Source organism: Hermetia illucens, chromosome 5, assembly GCF_905115235.1.
Source record: "Hermetia illucens chromosome 5, iHerIll2.2.curated.20191125, whole genome shotgun sequence".
Classification (NCBI taxonomy): Eukaryota; Metazoa; Arthropoda; class Insecta; order Diptera; family Stratiomyidae; genus Hermetia; species Hermetia illucens.
In genome coordinates, this window is record NC_051853.1 from 36825593 (window position 1) to 36852980 (window position 27388).

Consider the following 27388-nt stretch of genomic DNA (forward strand, 5'->3'; position numbering starts at 1 on the left):
TATAAATTGCTAAGTCATGCTGACATACCATTATTTAATGGCTCATACATTGATAAAAACCGCTTAATCTGATTAACCTTCGATTTATGTTATATTAAAATGTTTGTTATCAGTTTTTTGCAAATTTAATTAAAATTCACGGAGTTGTTATTGTTTTTTAAGGATTTTCACTTTAAATATGTAAAAATGTTGCCTTAAGGGGGGTCACCCAGTATAACAACCGATTTTTCAAGCTTTTTTTTAGAGTTTTTTTGACGCCTAAAAGAAAGAGAGAACTTTAACTTCTTCGTGGTATATTTATCATTATTTCGTTAGGGTATAAAGAATGTTCAGGCATAAATCTCCATACAAATATGAGTGCTTTGAAAACACCTCCAAATTGACGGTTAATTGAACTTGTAAACTTCAGACAACCGAATGAGCTAAAAATTAAATAATTTCTAGACTTTTGAACAATTAATTTTAAAATTTCTCAGTTTTTTTTTAAGAAATGTTGTTTGGAAAAAAAGTAGAAGTATAAAATGGTATATAGGCTAAGGGTCTGCCTAAGGGTGCTTAAAAAATGGCTGGAAAGTAGCTTAAGGGGAGTTTTCAGTCAATTTCTAAGAAATATAATTGCTAAGTATAGTAATATATTATACAGTAATGTATTATTAACTTTATTTGAGCAGATATTGGCATAGCAGATATATTGAGGTCTACCATAGACACCAATGGTCACAGCTTCGGGTTTGTTTTTCAAAGTTTTCAGTAGTTTCTGATAATGGTATCGTGAAGAAATTATCACTTTACAGTCCCCGCATTCAAAAAGGAGCTTTGCAAGTTGCTAATCGGAACCTTTCATTTGATATCCCACATGACTATATTCGGTGGAAACAAAATTATACACCCTGCTTTTGTAGGTGCTTTGAGATAGCGGTGAGGAAGATGGGCCAACAACCCCAAACCAAGTGACCGAGGGGAAAGTTTGATTTATTCGAAATAATTAAGACTTGCTTTTTTCTATTCACTAGTGATATTTATTGATTTTGTAAATACCAATGTTTCGGAAACCACTTACTGAAGGGAACCAGTGCTAACAAGCCATTGTTTTGCTGGTCGTGGTGCAGTAGGCGAATTCCCATTAGGGCGATCAGAACTGAGTCTGCACGAGGACTCATCTGAAGTGGCCATTGGTCCTGAAACCTTGCTGGGGGTATACTGGTACCATGAGCACCAAGGAAGCCCCTGTCTAAGGAGAATTCCTGCTTCAACTGCGTTCACCTCGGTTATAGCGGCTGGCGGTGCGGGTTGTGGTTACGTTCAAACAGACAGAGACTTTCGGGACTCGTCGTCGTGTTGCGTTTCGACACGGCAGCCGTACTTCTTAGTTCGGTAGAGATTTAGGTAGGTCTTGCATCCACCAATATGAATAAACTGGGCCATGCACTCAGTATAGACTGGTACGGTTATGCGTTAAACCAAAAATATGTAACCCTCCATTTGCACCCCTCCCTAAACTTAACCTAGAGCGCACTCAAGGGAATTCACAATTCCCATCTTTCCACCTAATTTCATATTAATAGGAGTAACCACTTCTGAGACAATGGGTTTGATAGATAGACAGTTGCACGATTAGACAATAAACCGACTTTAAAAAGGTTATGTTTCACATAAAACCTTAAAAAGGACTGAGGAAAAGTAGCTTCTTCTTAAATGGGACTTTGGTATTTCACTCGTATGTCATTTATTCTCATTTATTATGACGTCATCATCTTATGTGAAATTGATAACTTTGAACTGCTGAAGTTAAGGAAGTTTCCCGATCAATTTCGAAAAATTGGTAATATATCATTATTAAGTTTATTGGAGCAGACATCTGAATGGGATATATTTTGGGACTAAATTTTAGATAAGCACATGACCCTGAATTTATTTACTGCTACAGCGCGCCATTTACACCTACTGGCCATCATACGGCCTTGTATGTGGGTCTGGTCCAGATTGTTTTATAAGGCAAAAATTATATTTTCCAATGGTGTTAGCGATTATTATGTGTAGTAAGCAGTAGGAAAAAGCCGTTGGTTCCAGTACAATGATTTATTGGTCACTGTCACTAACAGTCGATGTCATTGTCAGTCATCGTGAGGGAGAATTCGCGCGTTAACGTCTCTCACAAGCCCCGTGATATACGGCTCTGAAATACCAGCCCAATAACAAATTCCTTTTTGTCAAGGTGCACAGTACTTACGAGCGTTTTTAATGGTGACCCAATTCTCTTCAATATTCTCGGGCCAATTGATGAAGGTATCTGCCTTACGATCACTATCGAGCGACAGTTGGATTCTATAAACGGTCAATGTTGAACTTTGGAGGTCGAAGCCCTCCGACCCTGCCAGAAGTGACGGAGGAAAAACGCAGGAGAAAGCAAGCGACTATTAGATGGTGATCCCTTTTGAACCCAATGCCAGTGCCTATCTTGTTAGACACATAATGAAGGCAACCCCCAAATACACTGTTGACCGCAAAATGATCAATCTGATTGCTTGTACGGTGTAGATCAGTTGAAACGCCCCTCAGAGCTGCCGTCGTTCAAAAGTACTTTTCCTGGCTTTCAGATGTTGGTGATCAGAATAACCCCAACACTTCCACCCGGATGTTGTTGGCAATAGAGAAGGCCAGAAACTTTCTCAACTATCGGCGTTCCTGAACTGGATACTAGGAAGGTTCGGGTGCAAATGGGCTACCGGCTCTACTACGGCTTGGGACCGTCACGTAACAATTGTTATCTCTTAAGGTCAGTGAAAAGGACGTGTAGCAGATGCTGCACACACAGCATCTTCATCTGAAACTTAGATGAGGTGCAATATTTCCCAATTAAATTTACAGCATTGTAAAGCGGTGACTGCGCTAATCAGTCATCGAATCAGTAGCTGCAAGACATTTACATATAGAGGTTGTTAGTGAGGAAATCAGGTGCTTAAACTTCTTACATGCTGACCTTTTGTATGCCAAAGGAAGGCCTGCATGGTGTTTGCAAACACCTCGAGGTTATCCTAGTTACAGGCTTATGTTATGGCGACACCATAACGGACAAATTAATCATAAGAAGTCAGCAGTGAGGTAAAGAGATTCTTTAGCGTTTTGCTTATTTTCCCTACGACGAGGACGAAATTCCCAGTGGAACATTCGTTAGAGCTATCCAATCCAAGAATAAAGGCATGGAGGATATGCGATGATGATGAGGCTGACAGACTGTCTGCACAATGATCTGGATCCACATTGTGAAGCCAGAGCCAGCATCCGGACACCCACTATCTAGTCTGCTCTGAGGGGTAAAATTGCGAGGATTCACACAGCCGAATGGAGAAACTCTAATTCCTGCCAGCCGACATGTTTGTCGCTCCTTAAGAATTGGAAGATGAAACTCTGGTAGAGGCATTTACGGGGCAATGTTCCCTAAACTGACACATGACGAAAATTGGGGTGATGGTTTCGAATATATGTATGTAGTCAATGTGAAAGAAAGGAGGAGACACTCCTGTATTTCATATGCAGCTGCCGGGCCTTCTCAGACCTTAGACAAAGATACCTCGGTAAAATTTTTTTCAATAAAGAATCTTCGCATTCTCTGTCTCTACAAGATATGCTTCGTAAAAAATACTGGATAGGTGACAGTACAATATACTTAAGAAAAGGCCTGAGTAGTTGGAGCTCTCCTCCCCTAAAAAAATACCCCACCACAAAAAAAAACCGGAGTATACACCTCAAAGTTTGTTTCACTTAAAGCAGGTATATAGTATGCAATGTGATTAAGCCCCTGCAGATCATATGGACGGAAGAAATCAAATCGAATCGGACTCCACTTAAAAAATAAGCTCAAATCAATAATAAAAGAAATGTTTGTTGCCACGAGAAGGAACCTTTTCAGAAATAAGCCTCTCCTGAAGTTCCACTTTTGGAGGCGATTGATCTGAAATTTTGGCTAGCCTAGTAATCAAGACAAACATTCTATACCAGAAACCTTCATTACCATATGCTTGCAGCTAAATCTCTTTCTGGACCCACCCAATGAAGATATAACCATGGATTCTCCTGGTCATACCAAGATAACATCCTTCCTCCATAATTATAATAGTGAACATACAATCAGCTTCCCCTTACTTTGTAACATTAAGAAGATGTTGAACAACCAGTAAAGCAGAAAGTGAGAAGATTATAATTAAATTTTGTCTCCTTCTATTCAACTACTACTGATTAACCAGATATTAACTAACTTAACTTCTTGTTTCGTAGAAACATCCATGGGTATTTCGATTAACGCTCAGTCGAGTCCTGATTCCGAATATGTAAACGCAGTCAAAGAGTAAGTTTTAATGAATTTAGGAGCAATAATTAGACTTTAAACTTTCACTTTCATAATGTAGAATTTCAGCTATCGTCCAAAGACGTTTCTTCAGTTTAGTCAGTCGTTGGCAGTTCCTATATGGTTTTACCCCAGACGGAAGACGTGAGAAGGAATTGCTTAAAATCCTTCATGGGTTCACAGACAGCGTTATACTTCAGCGACGAGAACAACTACTTCAGAAAAAACCAACAGATAAGGCAACCAAAATGAATTTCCTGGACATGCTCCTCAATTCAACAGTGAATGGAAAACCTTTATCAAACGCCGATATCCGTGAGGAAGTCGATACATTTATGTTTGAGGTATGAACATGCGAGGTTGGAGAAAGGAAAAACCTGGTTTGAAGTGAAAAATGCAAAACTGATGCAATTTTTTTCTCTACTCCGAGTCCCGAAGAGGACTGTGGATCGGGGATCTCCTCCTTCCCTTTCAACAGGCCCGGACATATGCTCATAAGCTTGTTTTACTTGAGATACTTTAAATTCTCTGCACTGTATCTTTATAGGGACATGACACTACAACATCCGGAATAGCTTTTGCTCTGTATCAACTATCACAACACAAGGATATTCAAGACCGTTTGTACGAAGAACTAGCGGACATATTTGGAGATACAGACCGCATGGAAATTACATACAAACAACTTGGAGATTTACGTTACTTGGACATGGTAGTTAAGGAAGCACAACGAATATGCCCTTCAGTTCCATTCATTGCACGAAGACTAACAGAAGACACTATTATAGGTAAATATATCACAAATTAAGCCTCTCAAGTTATCACATCATATGCTATTAATATACTATTCTAGATGGAGTCAACATACCCAAAGGATCAAACGTCACGATTGCAATCTATGCATTACACAACGATCCCGATAATTTCCCCAATCCTCGGAAATTCGATCCAGATCGTTTTGATCCTTCACAAACAGAGAAAAGGCATCCTTTCGCCTATGTACCCTTTAGCGCCGGGGCTCGAAATTGTATTGGACAAAAGTTTGCATTGATTGAATTGAAGCTAGTCATAGCCAAGGTAATTATGCATTATGAACTCTTGCCCGCAGCGGATCAAAAATCGCCAATCCTTCAAGGTGATCTAATTTTAAAGTCAGCAGATGGTATTTGCCTTAGACTAGCCGAACGTAAAAGAAATAAATAAGAGATTTTACACACATTTTGAGTTGTTTCACCACTTTATCCTTATGTATTACCACTAGACAGTCTACACTTTTAATCTAAACCAGAATTGCTAAACAAAGTTGTATCCTTAGAACTCTATGATTACAATCTGAAGAGTGTACAGTTGTAAGCTCTATTTTCTCTGTAACCCTCGGGCACTAGGGTAATATGGAGATTCACCATGCCTAAACCGATAAAAGTACGCTCGATCAGCTCCGCGTCCGCTCAAAACCTACTTCGTCGCTCGATACATTTCCGAATAGTTAAGTAACAACACTTAATGGCATTGTTACACAGTTGTTTCTTTTAGTACTTCCGTACTGTAATATCGAAACAAAACTATCGTAATATCGAAACAAGACTGAGGTTCCTTCCTTGGAACTGTGATGAATCTGGAGCTGGTGTTCGACACCTTTGCTCCCCTTTTCGCTGTGGACATTGTTGTCCATCTTTACTCTGGTTGGTTATTGTTCCTCTTTTTTCTTTTTTTTTTTTTTTTTTTTTTCAACAACGTTATAAAACTTATATCTTATACTAGTTATAAATTACTTACAATACTAATAATAATAATTTTTTCTTAACTAACTTTTATTTAACTAATTTTATTTGAACTAACAATATTAACAATATTACTTTATAATACTAATTACCTTAAAATACTATACATTCCTATAATACTAATGCCCTTAAGCTAGGATAAGTTTCTTTTTTCTTTTTGTCTGTTTTTAAGATATTTAAAGTTTTATTCTTATGTGAATCAATTTTTTGGAACAATTTCAGGGCTTTATCTTTAATGTACTTATCTATGGTTTCTAATCTTAGATCGCTATGTATATCTAGGTTTCTTATATAATGCGGGACATTGAAAATTTTTCTTATAGCTATATTCTGACATGTTTGCAGTTGCTTTTTATATGTCTTACATGTTTGGTAGAAAATACTGCTCCCGTATAGCAGAGATGGGCGAATTAATTGTTTATAAATTAAAAGACGATTCTTAATGTTTAGTTTCTTAGATCTAATTAAAGGGTAAAGGGATTTCAGGGTACCTGTGCATGCATCTCTTTTCAACTTTATGTGTTTTCTCCAATTTAGTCTGCTGTCGAAAGTCAGTCCTAAATATTTCGCGGTTGGTTTCCAATCGATGGGCTGATTTTCGATTTGGATTTTTCCCGGTTTCTGTTCTCTCTTTCTTGTGATGAAGATTGCCTGGGTCTTCTCCGGGTTTATTTTTATCTTCCACTTTTTGAAGTATTCCAACATTGTGTTGGTTGCCTTCTGAAGATTGCTGAGGCGTGCCTGTTTCGATGTGTGGAAGAGGCATGTGTCGTCCGCGAATAAGGAGATCCCTGTGAAGCGGTTAAATTTTCTTGGAATGTCCGCCGTGTATACTGTGTATAACAGCGGGGAAAGCGGCGATCCTTGGGGTACTCCTGCCTCAATTCTTTTTTCCGTTGATTGGTGCCCCTCCAGTGCCACCCTAAAACTTCGATCTGCAATAAAGGATTGGATCAGTCTTATCATAGAATCAGAAATTTTAAATTTCTTTAGTTTGGCTACGAGCCCTGCGTGCCAGACTTTATCGAAAGCTTTCGATATATCGAACATTAATAGTCCGGTCGATTTCCGCTTATTCAAACCACTGCGAATGTGCTGGACTACTCTGGCCAGTTGAAGCTCGCATGAATGATCTCGTTGGAATCCGTATTGTTCCTCTGGGATGATGTTGCGCTCGTTGAGTTGATCCTGCAGTCTGCTCCGTATTACCCTTTCTGCAATTTTTCCAATTGTTGGAAGTAGGCTGATGGGTCTCCAGTTCTGTGGGAAGGTTGGGTTCTTTCCCGGTTTCGGCAGAAGGATGATGATGGATTTTTTCCATGCTTTTGGATATGTTCTGAGACGGAGTACTGCATTTATTACTGCAGTGATTGATTCGGCGATGTTATTCGGTGCATTCTTGATGCATTCGTTTGTAAGCATATCCCATCCTGAGGCTTTTTTGCTGCTTAGTCCATGAATGATGGTTTGGACTTCCACCTGATCTGTTTGCAGTTCCCAGTCTTCTCTTTGTGTTGAGTCATCTTGTGTCTCTGTTTCTGACTCGTACTCTTCTTCAGATTCGTCGTCCGATGCGGTGTTCTCCCTGAACTGGAGTTCGAGTGAGTCCGCGAACGCTTCGGCCTTTCCCTCTTTATAAAATTCAAGGCCATTGGGACCATGAATTGTAGGCATTTGCCTTCTCGAGCCTCTTTTAAAATATTTGCTGAGCCGCCAGAAGTTGTTGCTTCCCGGCTCAAGATTTTGGATAAAGTATTCCCACTGTTCGTTTCTGAATCGGTCAATGTCATCTCTGATAACATTAGTGAGCCGATTCGCTTCTCTTTTCAGGTTGGGATCTCCTGTCATTCTTCCTCTTTTTCTGATGCGATTTCTCTCCCTTATTCTATCTTTAATATTTCTTGGGAGCCGGAAGTATTGTTGGTCGTTTACTTCTCTCTCCGTTGAGCTCTCCTGCTTGGCTGAAGTTATTTGGGCGGTTAGGTTTTCAATCTCTATCTCTACCTGCTCCGAAGTTTCTAGTTTTGAGGTTGTGGTGTATTGTCTTAGAATATGGCGGTAGGTGTCCCAGTTGGTGGTTTTTATCATTTTCGGTGGATTTTCAATATATAAGTTGTATATTGAAAATAACACCGGTTTGTGGTCCGACGAGAGGTCGTCCAACACGTTGATTGTGATGTGGTTGCTGTAATTCTTTGTAATAGCCACATCGATTATGGTGCCGGTTGTGCTGCGTCCATAATGTGTTGGTTCCTCTGGTGCGTGAATAGTTGCTTCGTTTCCGTTTAGGAAAGCGAGCAGTTCTCTCCCCGCTTTGGTGTTTCGGGTTGCTCCCCAGTCTCGATGACGCGCATTCAGATCCCCGGCGAGAAAAGACGGTCTGTCCCCGTTGAGTAGCAGTTGAAGGTCCTCTGAAAAATTATCTGCTGATGGAGGACGGTAGGCTGATATGATTTTTATATCAGCTGGTCCTGTCCTTGCCTCGATGACTGTAGCTTCCATTCCAGTGATGAGTGGTGTTTCCAGGCGGTGATGCTCGATGCTTCTCTTAATGAGGACTGCGGTTCCTCCTCCACGGCCAGTAAGTCGGTCGTTTCTATATATGTCGTAGTTGGGTACTTTAAGTGGGTCTGTTGGTTTGAGGAACGTTTCCTGGATGAGTAGTATATCTACTTCTGCCTCGTAAAGGAATTCTTTCAATTCTCCCATTTTTCCTTTTACGGAATTTGCGTTCCATGTGATAATGTTAAGCTTAATGCTTACCATGGTGGATCTTAGTTGGGTTGCCTAGAGGGATCTGAGAGCTAAACAAGGTTTGGATCATTTTAGTCATCATTGACTCCATCATGTTTTGTATCTGTGCTTGCATGCTGCTCAGCACTTGATCCATTTGCACCGGCTTCGGGTTCGCTGAGGAAGAGGGAGTTTTCGGTGCTGTTGGAGTTTTTCCTGTCGGCTTATTGATTGGTTGTGATACCTGTGGAGAAGAATTCGATTTCGTCATCTGGGCGAAGGTTTTTTTAATGTTTTTAGGGTTTTTGGGACATCCGCCGTAGCTGGCTGGATGATCTCCTTTGCAGTTGGTGCAGGTTGCATTCTGCTCCTGCTTCCTCTCGCATTTGGAAAAGTGGTGCGATCCCTCGCATTTAACGCAACGTGCGTCAGCGAAACAGTTATTCGCAGAGTGTCCAAACTGCTGACAGTTATGGCACTGCGATTGGGAAGTTCTCGGCTTTTGGAACTCGATTTTCACGATCAGGTGGCAGATCGATTTTACATTGTATATGCCGGTTTCGTTTTTCGGCATTAACACCTTCAGTAGTCTGGAGGGCCCGTTCTTCATTTTTATGAAGAAGCACTCTATGGGATGGAAGCCCTGATCCTCAAGGTCTTCCTTTACATCTTCGGGCGCTATACCCTCGAGCCCCCGGATTATAATATTTATGTTCTTCTCTTCTGGGAGAAGATATGTGTGGAATTGAATTCCACTTTCCCTAAAGAATTTAGTAATCTTCCGATGGTCGCTCGGCTGCTCTGGAGTTATTCTCACTCCCAGGTGAATCCTCCTCGCGTGAAGGATATTAATTTTCCTTTTCCGCAATTCCTTCTCAATGGCTGGCCATTTTGATGGCTGCCTTAGGATCACGGGTACCGTGCCCTTTTCGGCTTCTTTAGCCTTAGGACTTTCTTGTCCTGAAGGCTTTGCCTTTTCCGGCGACTTCTCTACGGTTTTTTTTTTTAAAAAAATGGGCGGAAGAGTTGGCACTGGTTTCGGTGGCGGCAGAGGTGGAAAGTCTACATCTTCCTCCTCCTCGGTGGCGGTGTTGTCCGTGTTGTCGGTGGACATTTCCTCTTCCGATGACGAGTTGCTTTCCGAGTCCGACACTTGTGGACTCTCGATGCGTAAACGCTTGCCGTTTTCTTTTTTTTCCCTATTTTGCAGGTCTATTGACTCCTGCAAGCTTTTAATGAGGGCTGTCAGACCCTCGTTTTGCTTCCGCTGCTCCTCTATCTCTATTTTCGCTGCGGCTAGCTGTTTATTAATTTCGTCCAGACTGCGTTGCAGACTGGCGATTAGTTTCTCTTGCGATTGGTCCGATAGTAATCGGACCTCTGGGGCTTTCTGGGCCCTCGTCTCCATAGCGGTTTCTGCTGAAAATTTTTCAAAAAACACAAACTATTCTCTACCCACAAAAACTTAACACTATCCACGCTTATCACTAAAGGGTACCTAAAAGATAATCACTCCTGAAAAAAGAAAAAATCTTGTAATTTATAAATTCTCAAAAAACTTTTACCTCTGCTGCTGTCCAAGGACGTCTGCTGCGTTCGGCTGAACTCTCAAGAATACTGAGGTTCCTTCTCGGTCACCTCGTATTTATATTTCCTTATAATATACATATGTTCCTTATCTTCTATGAAAATACATAACACATATGGTTCTTATCTACGTAAAATCCTTCTTATCTACGTAAAATCCAATCCTTTTATTAGGGTCATTCTGAGCAGCGAAGATGCGCAAATGCATCTTCGTTTATTATTCAACAACAGGACATGTTGTGAAAGAAAACGTTTGACCTGAGTCGGGTATGACGAGATATGGAAAGACCGAAATATTTATGAGGGTCATACGGAGGAAAGAAGATGCGCAGATGCATCTTCGTTTATTATTATTTAGGACCAGCATTTATGCTGCCGACGGTGCGGACGATTCCATAACTCCTCCCTCCTTAAGATTGAAGTTGTCCTTAACTTTGTCTGTTACTGTCTTTTTTTATGGTTATTTTTACAGATTTTTTATTACAAACAGATTTTACGAGAAGTATTATCATTATGAAGGCGAATACGATTATGAGTAATGATATGGCTACTGATAAGTTAAAATTATTTTCCTTAAGTGTTTCCAATTTAGTTATAATATATTTAACAAATTTAATGTCTTATTTTCTAAGTTTTGCATAATTTATGTTCGTCATAGGATACAAAGTAGGTATATAATTGCTAATTGTTGTTCTTAAGATCCTTACTAATCGAGAAATTACAGTTATTTGATTGTAATAAGAAACTTTTAGACTCTATGTATACAGATTTTGATTCGTTACAAAATGTTTGTAAATACTTATCTTTAATATTTATTAACTTAAATACTTATCTTAACATTTATTAACATCGTATTTGAAATTTGGGTGATTGATTTGTGTGTGTTTTTAAACCAAAACTGGGAATATTGTTAGCATCACCACCAGTATCCTTGTAAATATTGTGATGTTTTCTTAGCTTTTTCTGTCGTTGAGGGTGTGTCTTAGAATTATGTTTATCAACTACATATCTCAAATCTAACTTATTCTTTGGAATATTCTTTTTATATTTGTCGTCAAGAGGAACGTGTTTCCTGTTCTGATTGGACCTAGCAATCCATTTTTCCTTCTTGTTTTGGAGGTTTCTTAGTATCTCAGTTTTTCCAAAGAATACTTTGAAAGGTGTTTCGTTAGTTACAGAGTGCTTATTATTATTATAGTAATACAAGCATTGCTCTATTGGATCCAAAAGTTTTAAGTCAGAATCTTCGTGCTTTCGCCTTTGCAAGAATACACGCAGTTGTTCGTTAAGTGTTCTATGAGCTACTTCTATGTCGGAGTTTCCTGTTTTATGGTACAGGGAAGATAAATGATAAGAAATTCCTTGTTTTTCTAACCATTCTTTAGTTTTTATACTAGTGATAGCACCCTCGTTGTCAAAACCTAAGTATTTAGGAGAGCCTATTCTGTTAAATATTGACTGTAACGCGTTGATAATAGTGTCCCATTGTTTGTTTTCTAGCTGTTGTACTGTAAGAAACTTACTAAATTTACCTATACACGTGAGATATGGGTGTTTATTGTCCCGAAACCAAATGTCTAGGTGATAGATTTCTCTAATATCTGATGGAGGTAAAGTCATCTTAAATGGTTCCTTTGGAGGATGTCTGTCGTATTTAGCAGTCGCACAGATAGTGCACTTATTAATATAATTGGAAATTCTTTGTTTCATTTTGGGATAAAAATACATTTTGCGTAGTTTATCGTATAGTTTGTTAATCCCTAAATGGTTTGTTGTTGATGATGTTGATGTTCTTTAGCAATGATCTCTAACATATCTGAGTGTGAACAATCTTTCAAAACATAACTACAATTCTCAATAGTGAGTTGAGGATGATTTAGTTTCCATTTCTTATATTCATTCTGAACAGTTGATAATATAGTTTTACTGGGAACTACTCTTCCTACATCTGGAATGTGGTTTTCTAGTATGTGCTGAGCTTCTTTCGCAGTGAAACGTTTGTAGCAAAATACTATCCTTTTGCCACTTAACAAGGTTTTGGTACTGCTATGGATACGTTTTCCATTTTTTATAATAATCTGTAATTTAAAACAGTTTAACGGTTTTTCTGAAATGCTTATGAAATTTGTATTATCTTCCTGAGCTGTATGTTGTATAGCCATGGAATCTGATTTTTTATGTTCAACGTCTATTGCATTTATTTGGATTCTTGACAGAGCATCAGCTACGAAATTAGATTTTCCTTGTATGTATCTGATTTCATAATCGTACTCAGCCAATTTCAATTTCCACCTGAAAAGTTTAGGGGTATCTACCTTTCTACTTTGTAGAAATGTAAGTGGTTTATGATCTGTTTCGAGTACGAATCTTCGTCCATATAAATAAGGTCGGAAATATTTGACGACCCAAACTATCGCTAAAAGTTCTTTCTCGATAGTTGCAAGTCGCGTCTCAATATCGTTAAGTGTTCGTGATGCATAACAGATGGCTTTATCTCCTTGTGATAAAACGGCTCCTAATGCAAAATTTGAAGCATCTGTTGTCACAGTGAACATTTTATTAAAATCAGGATGTGTTAAAATGGGTTCATTCAGAATGTAGCTCTTTAATTTTTCGAATGATTTGATATATTCCGGGTTTGTCGGATTCACAGAGTTTGTTTTCTTCAAAGTGAGCGTCAAAGGTTTAGCTATTAATGCGTAGTCTTTTACAAATTTTCGATAAAAACCAGTTAGTCCTAAAAATGACTTTACTTCTTTCGTGGTCCTTGGTATCGGAAAATTGCGAACCGCTTCAACTTTCTTCGGGTTTGGTTTGATACCATCTTTAGTAATAATATGCCCTATGATTTTTTTTAAAAATTGAGTTTTGGACATTTGAATCTTTAAATTAGCAGAACGCAGAGTAGATAGTACTTTGCGCAGAGCGACTTCATGTTCTTGCAGTGAAGTGCTAAACACTAAAATATCGTCCATATACACAATACATGGTGAATTAACGTATTCCTGTAAGATTGTGTTCATCAATCTTTGGAAAGTTGCTGGCGAATTTTTTAATCCAAATGGCATTCGGGTGAATTCGAAATGCCCTTCATCAGTCGAAAAGGCCGTCTTATGTCGATCCTTGGGGTCTATTTCGATCTGATGAAATCCCTTCGCGAGATCAATTGTTGTAAAATAGTTAGCATTACCCAATTTTCCTAGAATATCATCAATTTGTGAAATTGGGTATCTGTCTTCGACAGTCACCAAATTGATTTTTCGAAAATCGATAACTAATCGATATGTATCTCCCTTTTTGGGTACCACTAATACGAGCGAATTGTATGGACTTGCAAAATCTTCTTTAATTTGTTTTTTAATAAAGTCTTTAATATGAAAAGGCAATCTATAGTTTCTCTGGTAAATTGGCTCACCAGTTTTTAATTTCAAAGTATGTTTCATTTCATGCGTGAATGTTAACTTCTTATTTGAATCGTATTCCAAATCATGAAATTCATTTTTAATTCTCTCTATTAATTCTACCTCTTCAATAGAGTGAGTATTAGGATCTGGTTGTTGATCTATTTGGGTCTCAATGTTATCAATAGCGTTTGAGAATTCCTGAATGATTTGAGTTGGAATATCAGTCGCAAATGGTATTACATTACCATTGATTTTAAGTTCGGAACGAGATATATCAATACTGGCTCCTAATGCTACTAAAATATCCATTCCGATTATAGCATCAACATTTTGAAAAGAAATATTGGCTATTTTCCAATTCATAATAGCTTTAACACCAAACTCTTCTGGTGCAAATGTCCTAATTAACTCAGTGCATTCGATTTTTCCATCAAGTGTATGGAGGTAAGCTGGCTCTCTCAATTTTTCCCTACTAGAATATTGTACTTTTGCGGCTGACATAATACTTGTTGATGATCCAGTATCAATCAAGCAACGAAATAAATGACCATTGATCGTTAATTTAAGAATGGGTAAAATTGTTTTTGACAATCCGAGGCAGGTAAATGAAAATCCTGTATCATGTATATGTAGTGATGTGTTATTTGAATTAACCGTATTCATAGACCTATCAGTTGGTAATGAATGGTCTACAGGTTGGTTATGATAGTTTCTCGAAGTTGAACCTCTATTTCTTGAAGGATTATTATTAATTTGCGAATTGTTACTAAAACGCGAATTATTGTTTCCCATTTGGTACTGTGGCTGTTGGTTTAACCACTGGGGATTCATAGTATAATTAACAGGCGTACCTGAATTGTGATTAAAATTTCTATTGAAATTTTGGGAATTTGGCTTCCCTCTAAATTTATTCTGTCCAAAATGGAGATAGCCTGTTTCATGAAGGATTACTCTAATATCCTCCAAAGTAGCAGGATTTCTTGCTAAGAGAACACTTTTGAGTGGTTCTGGGCACTTATTTATATATATGTTTTTCGCCATGAGATATCTACTTTTAATTATTTCATCTTTTTGGCTTCTAACGTATGAACTCTCATTTAAAATTTTTTGGCTTATTAAGCAAAGGCACTTACAAAAGTAATCATATAGTCGGCTTGCTGTTGTGAACGTCGCACTGCATAGTCGTTCCTGTAGCTGCAATTCCGTCTCTGCGGTGTCGAAATGAGTGATGAGCGTCCTTTTCACGTCGTCCCACGAGCTCGGATTATACGTCAATATCGCCTCTCTTGCTCTTCCGGTGATTCGCAATAATATTTGCTGTGTCAACTGCACTTTAAATTCACTATGATTCAAATCACTTTTGATGGCATCTATGGCCCTGATAAATGGATACAAATCCGACTGACTTCCATCGAACGGAGGGATGGATGAAATAAACGATGACAACTTGTTGTAGTCCATCCTTTATTTTATTTGGACTGAATCGAATTTTTTGATTAATTCCTCCAGTTTCTCGATCTTTCCGATCTTTCGTCGTCGCACAAAGACCAAAAAAGGTTTCGAGAAGACTTACGAACGAGATTCTTTTTCACGGTTTTACAGATCTTGGGTAAAAAATGAATTTTCACTTTATCTTTTTTAAACCGCGAACCGACTGCGCCAGTTAAGTAACAACACTTAGTGGCATTGTTACACAGTTGTTTCTTTTAGTACTTCCGTACTGTAATATCGAAACAAAACTATTGTAATATCGTTGTTAAAAGATGCCGACGGTGCGGACGGTTCCATAATTCGAATATCCCTTATGAGTCTGTGGATCCAGTAGCTTCTTTCTGATTCCTTCCACCTTTCCTGTCATACAGCAATAGTTTCGCTCTGCCGCCGGCGACCAGACGTTGTCATTCTCACGCCAGAAAATCAGTTGGGGTCACCCCTTCATATTCAGAGTGCACTTAGGCGATGTGTAGCTCCTACTTTTCATCAGTTCACTTTCTTTTCTAGTACATTCGCCCACTTTGGGGTTGCAGATAGTGGCGTCAAGCTGGCCTCTCTTGAAATAAGGATTCGACGACTCGGCGAAAATCCAGCTAGTGACGCTAGATCCATCAGGACGGATCCTTATGCAATTTCGTATGACGTTCATCAGCCTGTCGGCAACAATACGCACTAGATACTTTGGCCGGCCTAATTTGATTAGGAACTCTAGTAGTTTGGTCAATTTCGCGGAATTGAAGGCATTCTTTGTTGTTGATAATTTCTCCTATCTAGGATCGAAAATCACAACCGATAAGAGCTACGATGAGGAAATCCGCGCACGGTTGTTGTCAGCCAACAGAGCCTATTTCAGCTAACAAAAACTGTTCCGCTCGAAACGTCTCACCATAAGGTCAAAGCTCTTACTGTACAAGACAATGATCTTGCCAGTCGTCATGTATTCCTCGGAGACTTGGGTTCTTAGCGAGAAAAAGAAGACGAAGCAGACCCTGCCTAAGATGGAGCGATGGCGTAGGTCAGGACGCCAGATAGCTTTTAGGGATATCGAATTGGTGGACCCGGCGCAGAACTGGGATGTCTGGAGTTCCTTATTAATGCAGGCCTAGACCGGATACCGGTTGTTGCGCCGTTGATGATGATAAAGGCATTCTTCACATCGGGTGTTACCATTGCATAGCATTTATCCTCTTCGGGGGCGGCGGTAGGCGAGCTGATCCTCAGGTGTTTCAGACTTCCCTTTTCGACAATCGGAAATAACCTGTCACAGATCTTCCATTGGAATCATTCGCCAGTAATATTTAAAAAGTATATCAGCCTTTAGGACGACGGTTCACCCTAAGGTTTATTTGACCAGGCAATCAGTAGTAGCTGCGGCTACTTCCTTTGTGTGGGAAATACTACGTCTTTAAGATTTACGGTAAATGTCTCAGTAACCATATCTGGCGCTATTTTAACTCCTGCTCACGGACTTTGTTGAGGATGCTGCTCAAGCAACTTCTAAGACTTTCTCCTCCCTTACCATTAGAACCTCGTTTCTATTTCATCTAGCAGGTTGCGGCAAGTAATTGGTGAGGAGCATTAGCTTGGAATTTCGACATTATAGGCACTAACACAAGGTTCACTTTTACTTTTTATGGTTGTCATATACTATTTTTTCCACGCCTCTTTGTATGGGCCATGTAGTCGTTCGTATCCAAATCGGTTCCAGCTTTGCTGACTGCATCCAACTTTCCATAATAAGATCTGTTCAAATAAATTTAATAATTATATTAGGTGCACACGTCATCAGACACTGCCTCAGATTTGCGCTGAGAGCGACGTGACCGAAGCGGTTCATTGACGTTTTGTTTCCACCCAAGCCTGCTCATGTTATATATTATTGGGTGCATACTCGTTGTTGCTGGGCGAGTGTTTTTTTTACTCCTGCTGCGGCTGACTTTGAATTTGAAGTTCAAGGTCGGGTTTGATGGAAGCAAAAATTAGCAGTACCCGGACCGGGTGATGAGGTTGGGAAAGTGGTCAACTGGACCATGGTGTATTGAAGAGCTGACTGTGGGACTGGCTTCTAGGCAGTTGAAGGAGGAAGATGTTTGCGGTAATGAGCGAAGTTTGGGACATAGATGAACAGAATTGGAGTGTTCCCGGAGAAAGTGTTGCACTTAATGGTAGATGATAAAAAACCCTTGCGAAACGAAGATTTCACTATTTCGGATAAAACAGAGTCGCTCAACTAGTGAAATTACTAACTAATATTGATCACATTTGAATTTACGTCACTAAGTGCGAGAATAGTGTGTAGTCGAAGCAACTGAGATGGCGGAGTTCAACCTGAATGTGGACCACGGCTCAGCAACCGATACTACCTAATCTAGAAGCACTACTTATTATATGCGGTGATATTCACGAACAATACACAGATTTACGGCGCTTATTTGTATATGGTGGATTCCTGTCGGTCCAACTGGATGAATGTAAAAGTCGATATAATCTTACATTATGGAAAACATTCACAGATTGGCTTGGATGGCGATCTGTAGGACATGGAACAAATCCGTCGACTAATGCGGCCCATTGGTTCCATGGTCGCAGCGATCCAAAGAAAATTTCGGAAAGTGGAAGATGCCAGGAAAACACGGTTGCGATCACGTACATGCTATCTCCGCCCCGTAATGTAATAACTAGAGGTGGTTTCACTGAATAGGAGGAATAGGAGTCAGGGGCAGTTTTAGTTGGTAAAAGATGTGTGCCAGTATGTTTTGAACACTTCCTCTCCTTCTCCTAAAAAAAAAATAAATAAATAAAAAACAACAGACAGACAACCTATTGTAATCAGGTTTTCTTTTCCACATAAACTTACGAAAGATATATCACTCAACAGAGGCTATTTCAGCTTAGAACTTTTCCCCATAAACCAAAATTTCTTCTGCCCAGGGCAATGATGGTTCTTAGAAAGGAAGATTGGAAACGCTTCGCCACACTCGAGAGGAGAATCCTGATAGAAATGATAGCAAAGAAAATTGTGTGCGATATCACGAGTGTTTGGTTGTGGATAAAATTCAGCTCAATGAGACGTAATGGGTGCCTCACCTAATCCCTATAGGTAAGGATGCTTCAAAAAGTTTATAAGAGCAATATTTACAGAAGAAAAAGAAGGTATGTCTATGTGATTGCCATTTACCCTAGAATGGAATAAGACGCCTCAACCACACCCACGAGCCATTGAAAAGTTTGCGCTCCTTCTCAAATGTTCTGTGTCGTGTGCTTCTGCGGCGACCCAGCCGTCAGCCATCTTGGGATAATAGATTCTACCGCGTGCCGTAACCAGCTGTGAAATTATCGCCTTCCTGAATGTGCGGGCCCAAAGGTGACTGAACTTTGCGCTCGTGAAAACTACGATTTACCATCAGACTGAGAACTTTAACTTTGGTTGTATTTGTTTGACACTATTTGCCTCCTTCTTCAAATCCAGAGCCATTTGGCTAAGGGCCATGACTCGATTAGAGAGCAAATTGATTTCATCACCGTAGTCGAAGTGTATGTAGAAAGATGTTATGGTCCATTGTAGTAATCCAGGTCCTCCAGACGTCGCCGACAAAAAGGAGGAATAATATGCTCAACATGTGGGACAGTAAATCGAAGCCTCACGACTGGCAACGAGACTTATCTGTCCCATACTTAAAAAGGGAGATATCACCCGGTGGAACAATTATAGAGGAATCACGTTGTTGAGTACCATCTACAAGATATTCTCCGCTCCGATAGCTTCATACGCCCAGAGCATCATAGGCCCATACCAAAGATGCTTCACTCCAGGCAAATTAGCAACAGATCAGGTTTTGATCTGACCATTCGTAGCGCCATCTTTTCATCGACGAAATTAATAAAACTGACTAGGTTGACCCTGACTAATGTTCCAGGCCAAATAAAGGCAGCAGAATCACTCTTGAGATCAGTCGACATCAACAGCCGTCTAAGCCAAAGAGATGCCCTATTGTACACCCTTTTTGACCTGGCCCTGGAAAAAGTGGTCCGTGATGCTGAGGTAAATGCGAGAGGCACCATCCTTTTTAAATCCACCTAACTACAAGTCTATGCTGAAGATATCGACATAATGGAAAGAACAACCCGAGAGGTACAAGAAAAATTGCGGACTCTTGGACGCGTTCGAAAGGAAAATTCTCCAAAGAATTTTTGGCCCCCTACATGAGGATGGACCTGTAGCCTGCATAACGACAAAACTATGAGCGAGTAATGGATAAAATCCGGCTCGATAGCTTGCGGTGGGTGAATGACTGATTCCGTATGGATGAGGATGACCCAGCATGGAAAGTCTATAAGTGCAAAATATCTATGGTAAAAAATTAAAACGAGCTTGACCCTGCCTGAGATGGAGCGATGGCGTCGGGCAGGACGCCAGACAACTTTTAGGGTTATCGAATTGGCGGACCTCGGGGCAAAATCGCAATGTCTGGTGTGCCTTATTGAAACAGGCCTAGACCGGATACCGGATGTTGCGCCGTTGATGATGATGGTGGTAATATCCCTGGTGGACTCTACTATCAAATAAAAGATCTCGAGGAGGACTTTCCGAAGCAGATATTAGTTTTGTTATTGGTTGCAAAATGGATGGGCCCGAAAGGGGTCAATTGCTTCAAGGACACTTTCTCAAAAACCACTCAACCGAAAAATTTGAAAAAAAATGTGTTGGTCCACGCATATTGTATTTAAGCTTCGGAATACTGATATTTAAATAAAGGTAATTATATATATATATTTTGAAAATGTATTGCGAAGTAAGTTATATAGGCTTCATTATACAGCATCATACTCGAAAGTTTGGTGGAAATCCTACTATTATTAACAAAGCTACAGTAGATCAAAATTTACCTAATCCAATCAAATTGCTATCCCCTAAGAGATAAAATTTGAGTACCATATCGAATTAAATATCGGGTATATTATATACGTATATAAAGGGAATCATCGTGTAACCATATATTTTTGCATAAAAATCACCACAACCTTTTATATTTGAAGCGCAGAGCTTCCGGTTTCCCTCTTGTTTTATTTTTCTCTGCATTTTCTTTCAATTATTCAATAAGACTGTGTTTTAAACCCCAGGCAACCCAACCATGTTTTGAGTTTTCAAAAGTGATATCACCCTTAAATGTGATGTTACATTGCCGTCACTGAGTGCGATCCAAACATTACAAAATCAGCAAACATTATAACATCGCCTAACACTACCGCATTACCAAGCATCACCGCATTACCTAACATTATCACATTACAGAAGTGATATTGTAATATAACATCATTTAACATAGCTGCTCTTCGTAGTACAAGTTAAGGTGGGGATTGTCGATACCGAGTATCGGGCTGGCTTTAGACTTACTTTAGGCTGGCTTCGAGCTGCTTTGGGCTAGAAAATGATTTCGGGTGCATGTGAATATTGGGATGCAGGTTCTTGGCTTTGCTCCGCCGCTCACGACATCACCTGTCGTCCTGCGTCTTATAACACATGTAACGCAGACATTTTCAACGTGCCCTTCACAGAGCTCGAAGTCTACTTTCATTCCCCGATTCCTAGGCTTTACCGAAATTACAACGCACAACAGCTTGGTCCTTTTAACTTCTCTACTTTAAAGAGTTTTAAGCATAGAATAAGATTATTGCTTTCTCCTCCTCCTGACGACAATAAGTAATTGGAGTTTACTCTGTTTATTGTCCGTTAAATTAAATAAATAAATAGTTGATTTATAATGCTGGTTGATGGGTGCATAGCGTTGGTATACTTAATATTTCCAACAAGCGGCCGAGGCGACTATCGAGTGCTGATCTTATATCCTTATGGGATGTTTTTTTTTGTCTTCACTTGTAGGAAAAGTTCATTCTTCTTCATTGATACTTATTTTGCACTGTCATATACTTTACGTTTTGAATGTAATGAATACAGTTCAAATTATTCTATGATAGTAATAAGTGAAATTTCTAGTTGTGGATAAAACCGGCTCCATAGGTTGCGGTGAACGGGTTACTTAAAAAAAGAAGAAAGCGTGGCAGACCCTACCTCAGATGGAACGATGGTGTGGGCCAGAACGCCACACAGTTTTTAGGGAAATCGAATTGATGGACTTTGATGCAAAGCCGAGATGTCTAGAATTCCCTTTTAAATCCAGGCTTACACCGGATACCGATTATTGCCCCGTTGATGATGATGAAGGACCACCGGTTGTTGCACCTTTGGCTATGATTATGATTTTTTACAAAAACACTCCATTATATTTGTCTAAAAAATATAGATAATATTACAATGGGTTGAAGAGTACTGAAGACCATTGGAAATTATCCTTGCACAAAGATGCGAAAACTAACAATGGATGATTAACTGCAGCCTCAAAAGCTGGACTGGACGTAGCAAAGAACGGACGCAGGCTAATTTACGGATTAATTCTTGTGGAATACTGGCAATATCCTAGGAAATATGTGTTACGCCGATTTAATTTTCTTAGCCGCTTTTCAGTTTCTAATATTCCAATTTGAAATTAAAATTCTAATTTTCAAATTTTGATCTTCCGACTTCTGCCACTGATGGGAAATTAGTCCGTGTGGCGCCCTACCCTGCTTTGCCCCGATACTTAGCTGGAAATTTATTTTTTTTTTCGGAAAAAGAAGAGGAGGAAAGAAGTCGGAAAACCGGAAGCTGGTCATTTCAGATATGATAGGTTTTGTGTATTTCTTTTTAACATTTGAGTATGCATTTGTCCCATTAGTACCTAGCACGTAATATATGCGTATATTATGTGAGCATATCCACTTTCTGTCTTGAATTTGCAAGGAAGCGACAACTTTGACCTATCATAACTTTGTTAGTAATAGTGCGATTTGCCACCGTGGTAGAATCATGCTCTATTTTGTACCCTACATTGTTGTAAAATTTCGTGGTACCACAATGAACTTAAGGGGGTTTTGCATCCAATTATTAAAATTATAGTATTATACTATTATTAACTTGACCTATAAAGATATCGGTTTCTAGGGTATTTCGGACCCTAGGCACCATATAATGGCAGCTTCCTGATTTTTTTCATATTTTTAAGTTGGATAGTTTCTGAGAATGGGTCCGTTAAACAAATGATCGTTTTCGACTCCCCGCACTCCCCACCTTTCCTACAAATGTCAAAACTAAGACCGGCTTCGGAAAGTACTAACCGAGGCCTTCGATCGACGACAAACAGACAGGCGGACAGACAAGCAGACAGTAAACGGATTTTATTATAATAAGGTTTTATTTTACACAAAACGTCGTGCACGTTTTTTTGAGGTTGGGAGATCGAAAATTGTGAATATGGGAGATAGTTAACCGCCCGGGGAGAAAATTGACAAATAGTAAGCTCCGCCGGATCAAAGCCATTTAAAAGTGGATCGGGATTGTGTTGGACATATTCTATTTTCCTATCGACTGCGAAAGCAAACATCGTAATTTTCCATTCTTGTTCCCGGATTACTGGTGATAAGTTTTACATTGCGAGCAAATAAATGCGTCTCACGCAGGAGAGCGCCCTTACCACTTTGGAAAGTGTGTGGCAACTCCCAATCGTAAATTCAAGGAAAATTGGTAAATTCAACCCTCGTGAGAGATAGATCCGTTTTTAGTGGTCGTGCCTCAGTAGCACCTTCACCGTTTGTTGCGAACCGTAAGAAGGCGGTACCTGTGCAAGATGAGGATGCTGCCATGTCCGCGATGATAACGTCGTCCATAGAATCCACCGCGACTCTGACCGCTGTCGAAAGTGATGGCGCCATGTTGAAGGTAAGGTCAACTATATGAAGGATCAAGTTCCACGATCAATAAATGAAAGGACTAGATTATTGTAAGTGTGTAATTTTGCACTAAATGTAAGATACTCTTTACATGATGCATAGACGTAGAGACAAATTTAATCCAAACGAGATCACTAAATTCAGCTTATAATGGAACGATTTTTGATATGTTATCTGCAAGGTCACCCGAAATTGCGGAATTAGGTACAAGTTTACTACTAATTAATTTTATTGAGTAGTTTATTAGTATTATTAGTCTTGTATAACTTAGAACTTAAGATTAATTTCCGTGGGAGAATGAGAATATGTTCCTTATCCCTTTGCTTTTCCTTTGCCGCGAAACAGCTACTCGCGTTAATATCTATTTATTAGATCAGTTGATTTGAACAAAGGATATTTGAATTTTAAGTATAGCAGACTTTTTTTCTTCTATTGACAATAATTCTTATTCATGAATCATGTAAAATTCGCAAATAAGCAATATATACCACAAAAACAATGGGAAAAATACGTCTTCAGAGAAGAAATAAAAATAAAGAAAAGATTAAATAAAAATAACAAATAAATTTATATCAAAGTATATGGACAGAAGAAAAATGAAGAGTTGAACATATTTTGCTTGCGATACACCTACAAATTTCTAGTCGAAGAAAGTGCTCCCTAGCCCTCTCCCAGGAAGCGTCAGTCTTCCCCATGTTTAATTAGGGTTCCCTCTATTATATTGGAAGTGGCTGGGGGCCAACGATTAGGTTGGGGTGGCCTGCGGCGGGGCCATCATATCAACTCCCACCTCCCCCCCCCCAATGAAAAAGAAAAGAAGACGGGGGTCACTCGTCGCGTAGATGCCGGAATCAGCTCAGAGCTAATCCTTCGCCGTCCACCCCGCGCGCTAAAAGTTTTTGTGATTTAGTTCCCTCCTTTATAAGGCCGTTTGGCATTTCAGCTCCTTTGGAAATAAAATCGTCGGTAGTATCACTCCGCCTCGAGACTTCAATTTTCTATGACAATAGTTTACTCCGGGTTGCTTCTGTTTTGTCGACTCCTGAGTCAAGACACGTGATTAAATCTCTGTGTCCTGACAGGGAGATAATATGGGAGAACCAAGAATGCCGGCCCACATCTGGCCAAACTTCTATCATTCAGGTTAGCTCCAGCACGTGCTGTTCGGTTCCATATTATTATCTCACAGGGAGTTGGGTTGGTTGACAGCCTTGGTGACCGTATTGGTGCCAAGATGATACAACGCTGGACTCTCCGCGCTCAACATGAGACCACAGTTGTTGTTGCATAATAGAAAATCTATGAAAACTCTGAAAACCAGTAATGTACCTAGAGAAAATGTTAGACTAGAATTATCTACAACAGGCGGTCCGTTGTCACAACCTGGAGGTGCTTCTGGCGGTGCGCCCAGCAGGAAGAATACCTAGCTCGGTGGATTAGATATCCACAGTAATGGGTCCAGTGGAAGATGCGGTAAATTTTAGCAAATACAAAGCCGTAATGATGTTAAATATTGAATCAAAAAAGCATTGGCTGCAATGGAATTACTTTTCGGAGTCTTATTTGGTACTGAATGGATGACGAGACTGGTGACCCCAATTTATCCACACACCTCCCTACTATCTTTTTAACCGGCTTCAAGGCAGTATTAAACAGAATAACGACTTTGCGAGAAATTTATAACGGGAGACGCAATTACGTAATACCCTGCCAATTTTAGGTGCACAGAGGTATTGCATTTTCAACGATAGATAAAACTTGACCCGGTCTCCGTACGTACTCTTGTGGAAGCCATGTAGTTCATGCGTAAAGTGAATATCAGCTTAATCTGGCTCTCGAATGATTTCATTTTTTTTTTCTCAACTGAACACTTTATTATGCAATATAATTTTTTTAATTACTTTTAAAAACCGGCTTTAACATTTTTCTACACGTGCTTCTCCAATTTAGCATATGATTTCGCAGCCTGAGCCTAAACAAAGTGATCTTAAACATGGAAATGAATAGTTTCATTAAAACCCGCGAAAATACGTAGTCTCAATCCGAACATAGCAATGACGACCAAAGATAGGTAAGAAAAATAATTATAAAACTCGTAAATTTGCAAGCAGCGAAATATCTGCCTTTACTTGAGGCTTTTAATTGTGGGTTTTATCAAAGTTTTAATTTTCGTGAGAGTACGCATTACCCCCGGAATAGAGTGATCAACTGTCTTAGGGGCAAATATAATCTCTTTTCGCGGAACTCAACTAATAGTGAGGATCTGGATCTGTTCCAGTTCGCCACATACTCTAGGCGGCCCCACTAGACGCATCTGGTATTGTTGCTTTTTAAGAACATCTTGTTCATGAATTATATGACGATAGTGCTTCAGGTTAAAGGGGAGAAAAATTTCGTGCAGTGAAAACGCAGGCCAGAGGCTTCCACTTTAAGTTCGCCAGCCTAGCGGAAGCTGATTTTAATTTGAAAGTGCAACTTTTGACTCGAATATTGTCATTTTGAAACTAACAGTGAAGTTTTGTGAAGCATAATGTTCATACTAACAATTTTGACCGGAATATTCGCCATAATCTTCATATACTTCTCCATAGTTTTATATCGGAGAAGAAAGTTTATGAATTTCTTGCTAACCAATTTCTATAGCCCGGCAGTCGATGAATTTGTAGGACATGTGGGTCGCGTCCCACTTGACCCTGTAGGTAAGGGGAGATAGATAGGATGTGATGAGATTATGCCGGGAGTTTGAACAAAAGATGTTTAGAAAAGACTTGAAAACATAAAAATTCAAATTATTCATTCAATAAGGCAAACATGCTTACAGGAAACTTCCAAGCACTGGCCGGTAAGAATGGATGGTTCAATAAATATGGGAAGAACTTTGTGTTCGTTAAACCAATGTATGATGCCCAATTGGTACTATCAAGAGCTGAGGACATCGAAAAAGTCTTAGCTGTACCTAATCCAGAAATGACTCAAAAAGCTGACATGTACTCTCTTTTAAAAGCATGGCTTGGTAAGTATCATTGATTTTAGTTTTTATCTATTTTCGTGGAGAGTTTACAGACTCTAAAGGAAAAAGTCGATTTCTTTCAAGTAACATATATCTGGGTTTAGATGAAAAATCAAGCGATATTGGTCCGTTGTACTTTAGGAAACTTCTTGAAAATTAATACAAATTCGATGTGGAATTGACGTTGCCACACAAGATAAACCTCTTTGCTTGCGAGGGTGGTTTCAAACAAATGTGCGAATGTCATCCTACGGCAGCTTCAAAAATCCCACGTCCTATGCGTCTATAGGAGGATCACTCGTAAATGAAAATGTTCGGTGGGTTCCGGCTCCTCGTTGCTAGATGCACACCTATCTTCTTGTTATGCTTGTCAATTTGGTTGAAAGTGACCCCATCTGGGGAGGCTCACGTTTGTTTGTGGACCGCTTTCCGTGCAAACCAGGTACTTCCACCAACCATTTCGTGTGAGCTCCGTCCCTACTTGGCTGTTAAAATCCCCAAGTATGGCTTTGATATCCTATCTGGGACAGGCTTCGATGATTCGTTCTACTGCCTCGTAGAAAGTATCTTTCTTCGACTCAGCACTTTCCTCTATAGGGGAGTCTTTATTAAGAAGATATTAAGATCCCAGCGATCACCACGTGGAGGTGGAGATAGGGTTTGGTAGTAGAACTGTTGGTTTAGCAGGCGTTTGTCACGTTTTATGCTCCATCGTAGGCCTCAATCCACGTTTCGCCCTGGGAGCTATAACCCTCTGCTAAATAGGGGGGGGAGGGATTTCCCGGCTTTCTTTTCGAGATGTGGAGACTAGGAGTCTAGTTTCCTAACGTCCTTCACTTCCTTCAAAATATTAGTGTTGTCCAACGACAAATGGTGTCCCTGTTCTATTATATGTCTTGCAACCTTTTTAGGAATGCTTGCCTTCAGTTAGGCTTGTGTTCTGTATGGAGCAGGCAGAGAGGACTGTTTCCATGTCTTTTGTGTCTGCCCACCGTTCTGTGATATTTGTAATCTAGACGACACGGCCGTTCACGTAATAAACGGTATCTATAGTGCCTTACAAGCAGTAATACTATTCGGTGTGCTAATGCATACCCGCATACTGCTTTCCGACGAAGTAGGGACTTCCTTAACGCTGCTTCATCTGTAGTATGATGAGCAAATGGCCAAAGTGGCCGTAGCAGACGGCCAGCAGTCTCATATATTTTGT

General features: G+C 39.7%; 1 protein-coding gene across 1 annotated transcript in view; it reads left to right on the forward strand.

The window, feature by feature from the left end:
* LOC119657042 overlaps positions 1–27388 on the forward strand; it is a 49938-nt gene that overhangs the window by 14402 nt on the left and 8148 nt on the right. The window contains exons 4-10 of the mRNA XM_038063795.1: positions 4276–4345; positions 4407–4689; positions 4893–5133; positions 5199–5540; positions 17858–17990; positions 25695–25867; positions 25990–26181. Coding sequence (XP_037919723.1) covers positions 4276–4345; positions 4407–4689; positions 4893–5133; positions 5199–5540; positions 17858–17990; positions 25695–25867; positions 25990–26181 — 1434 coding nt within the window. The remainder of the gene's footprint in view (positions 1–4275; positions 4346–4406; positions 4690–4892; positions 5134–5198; positions 5541–17857; positions 17991–25694; positions 25868–25989; positions 26182–27388) is intronic.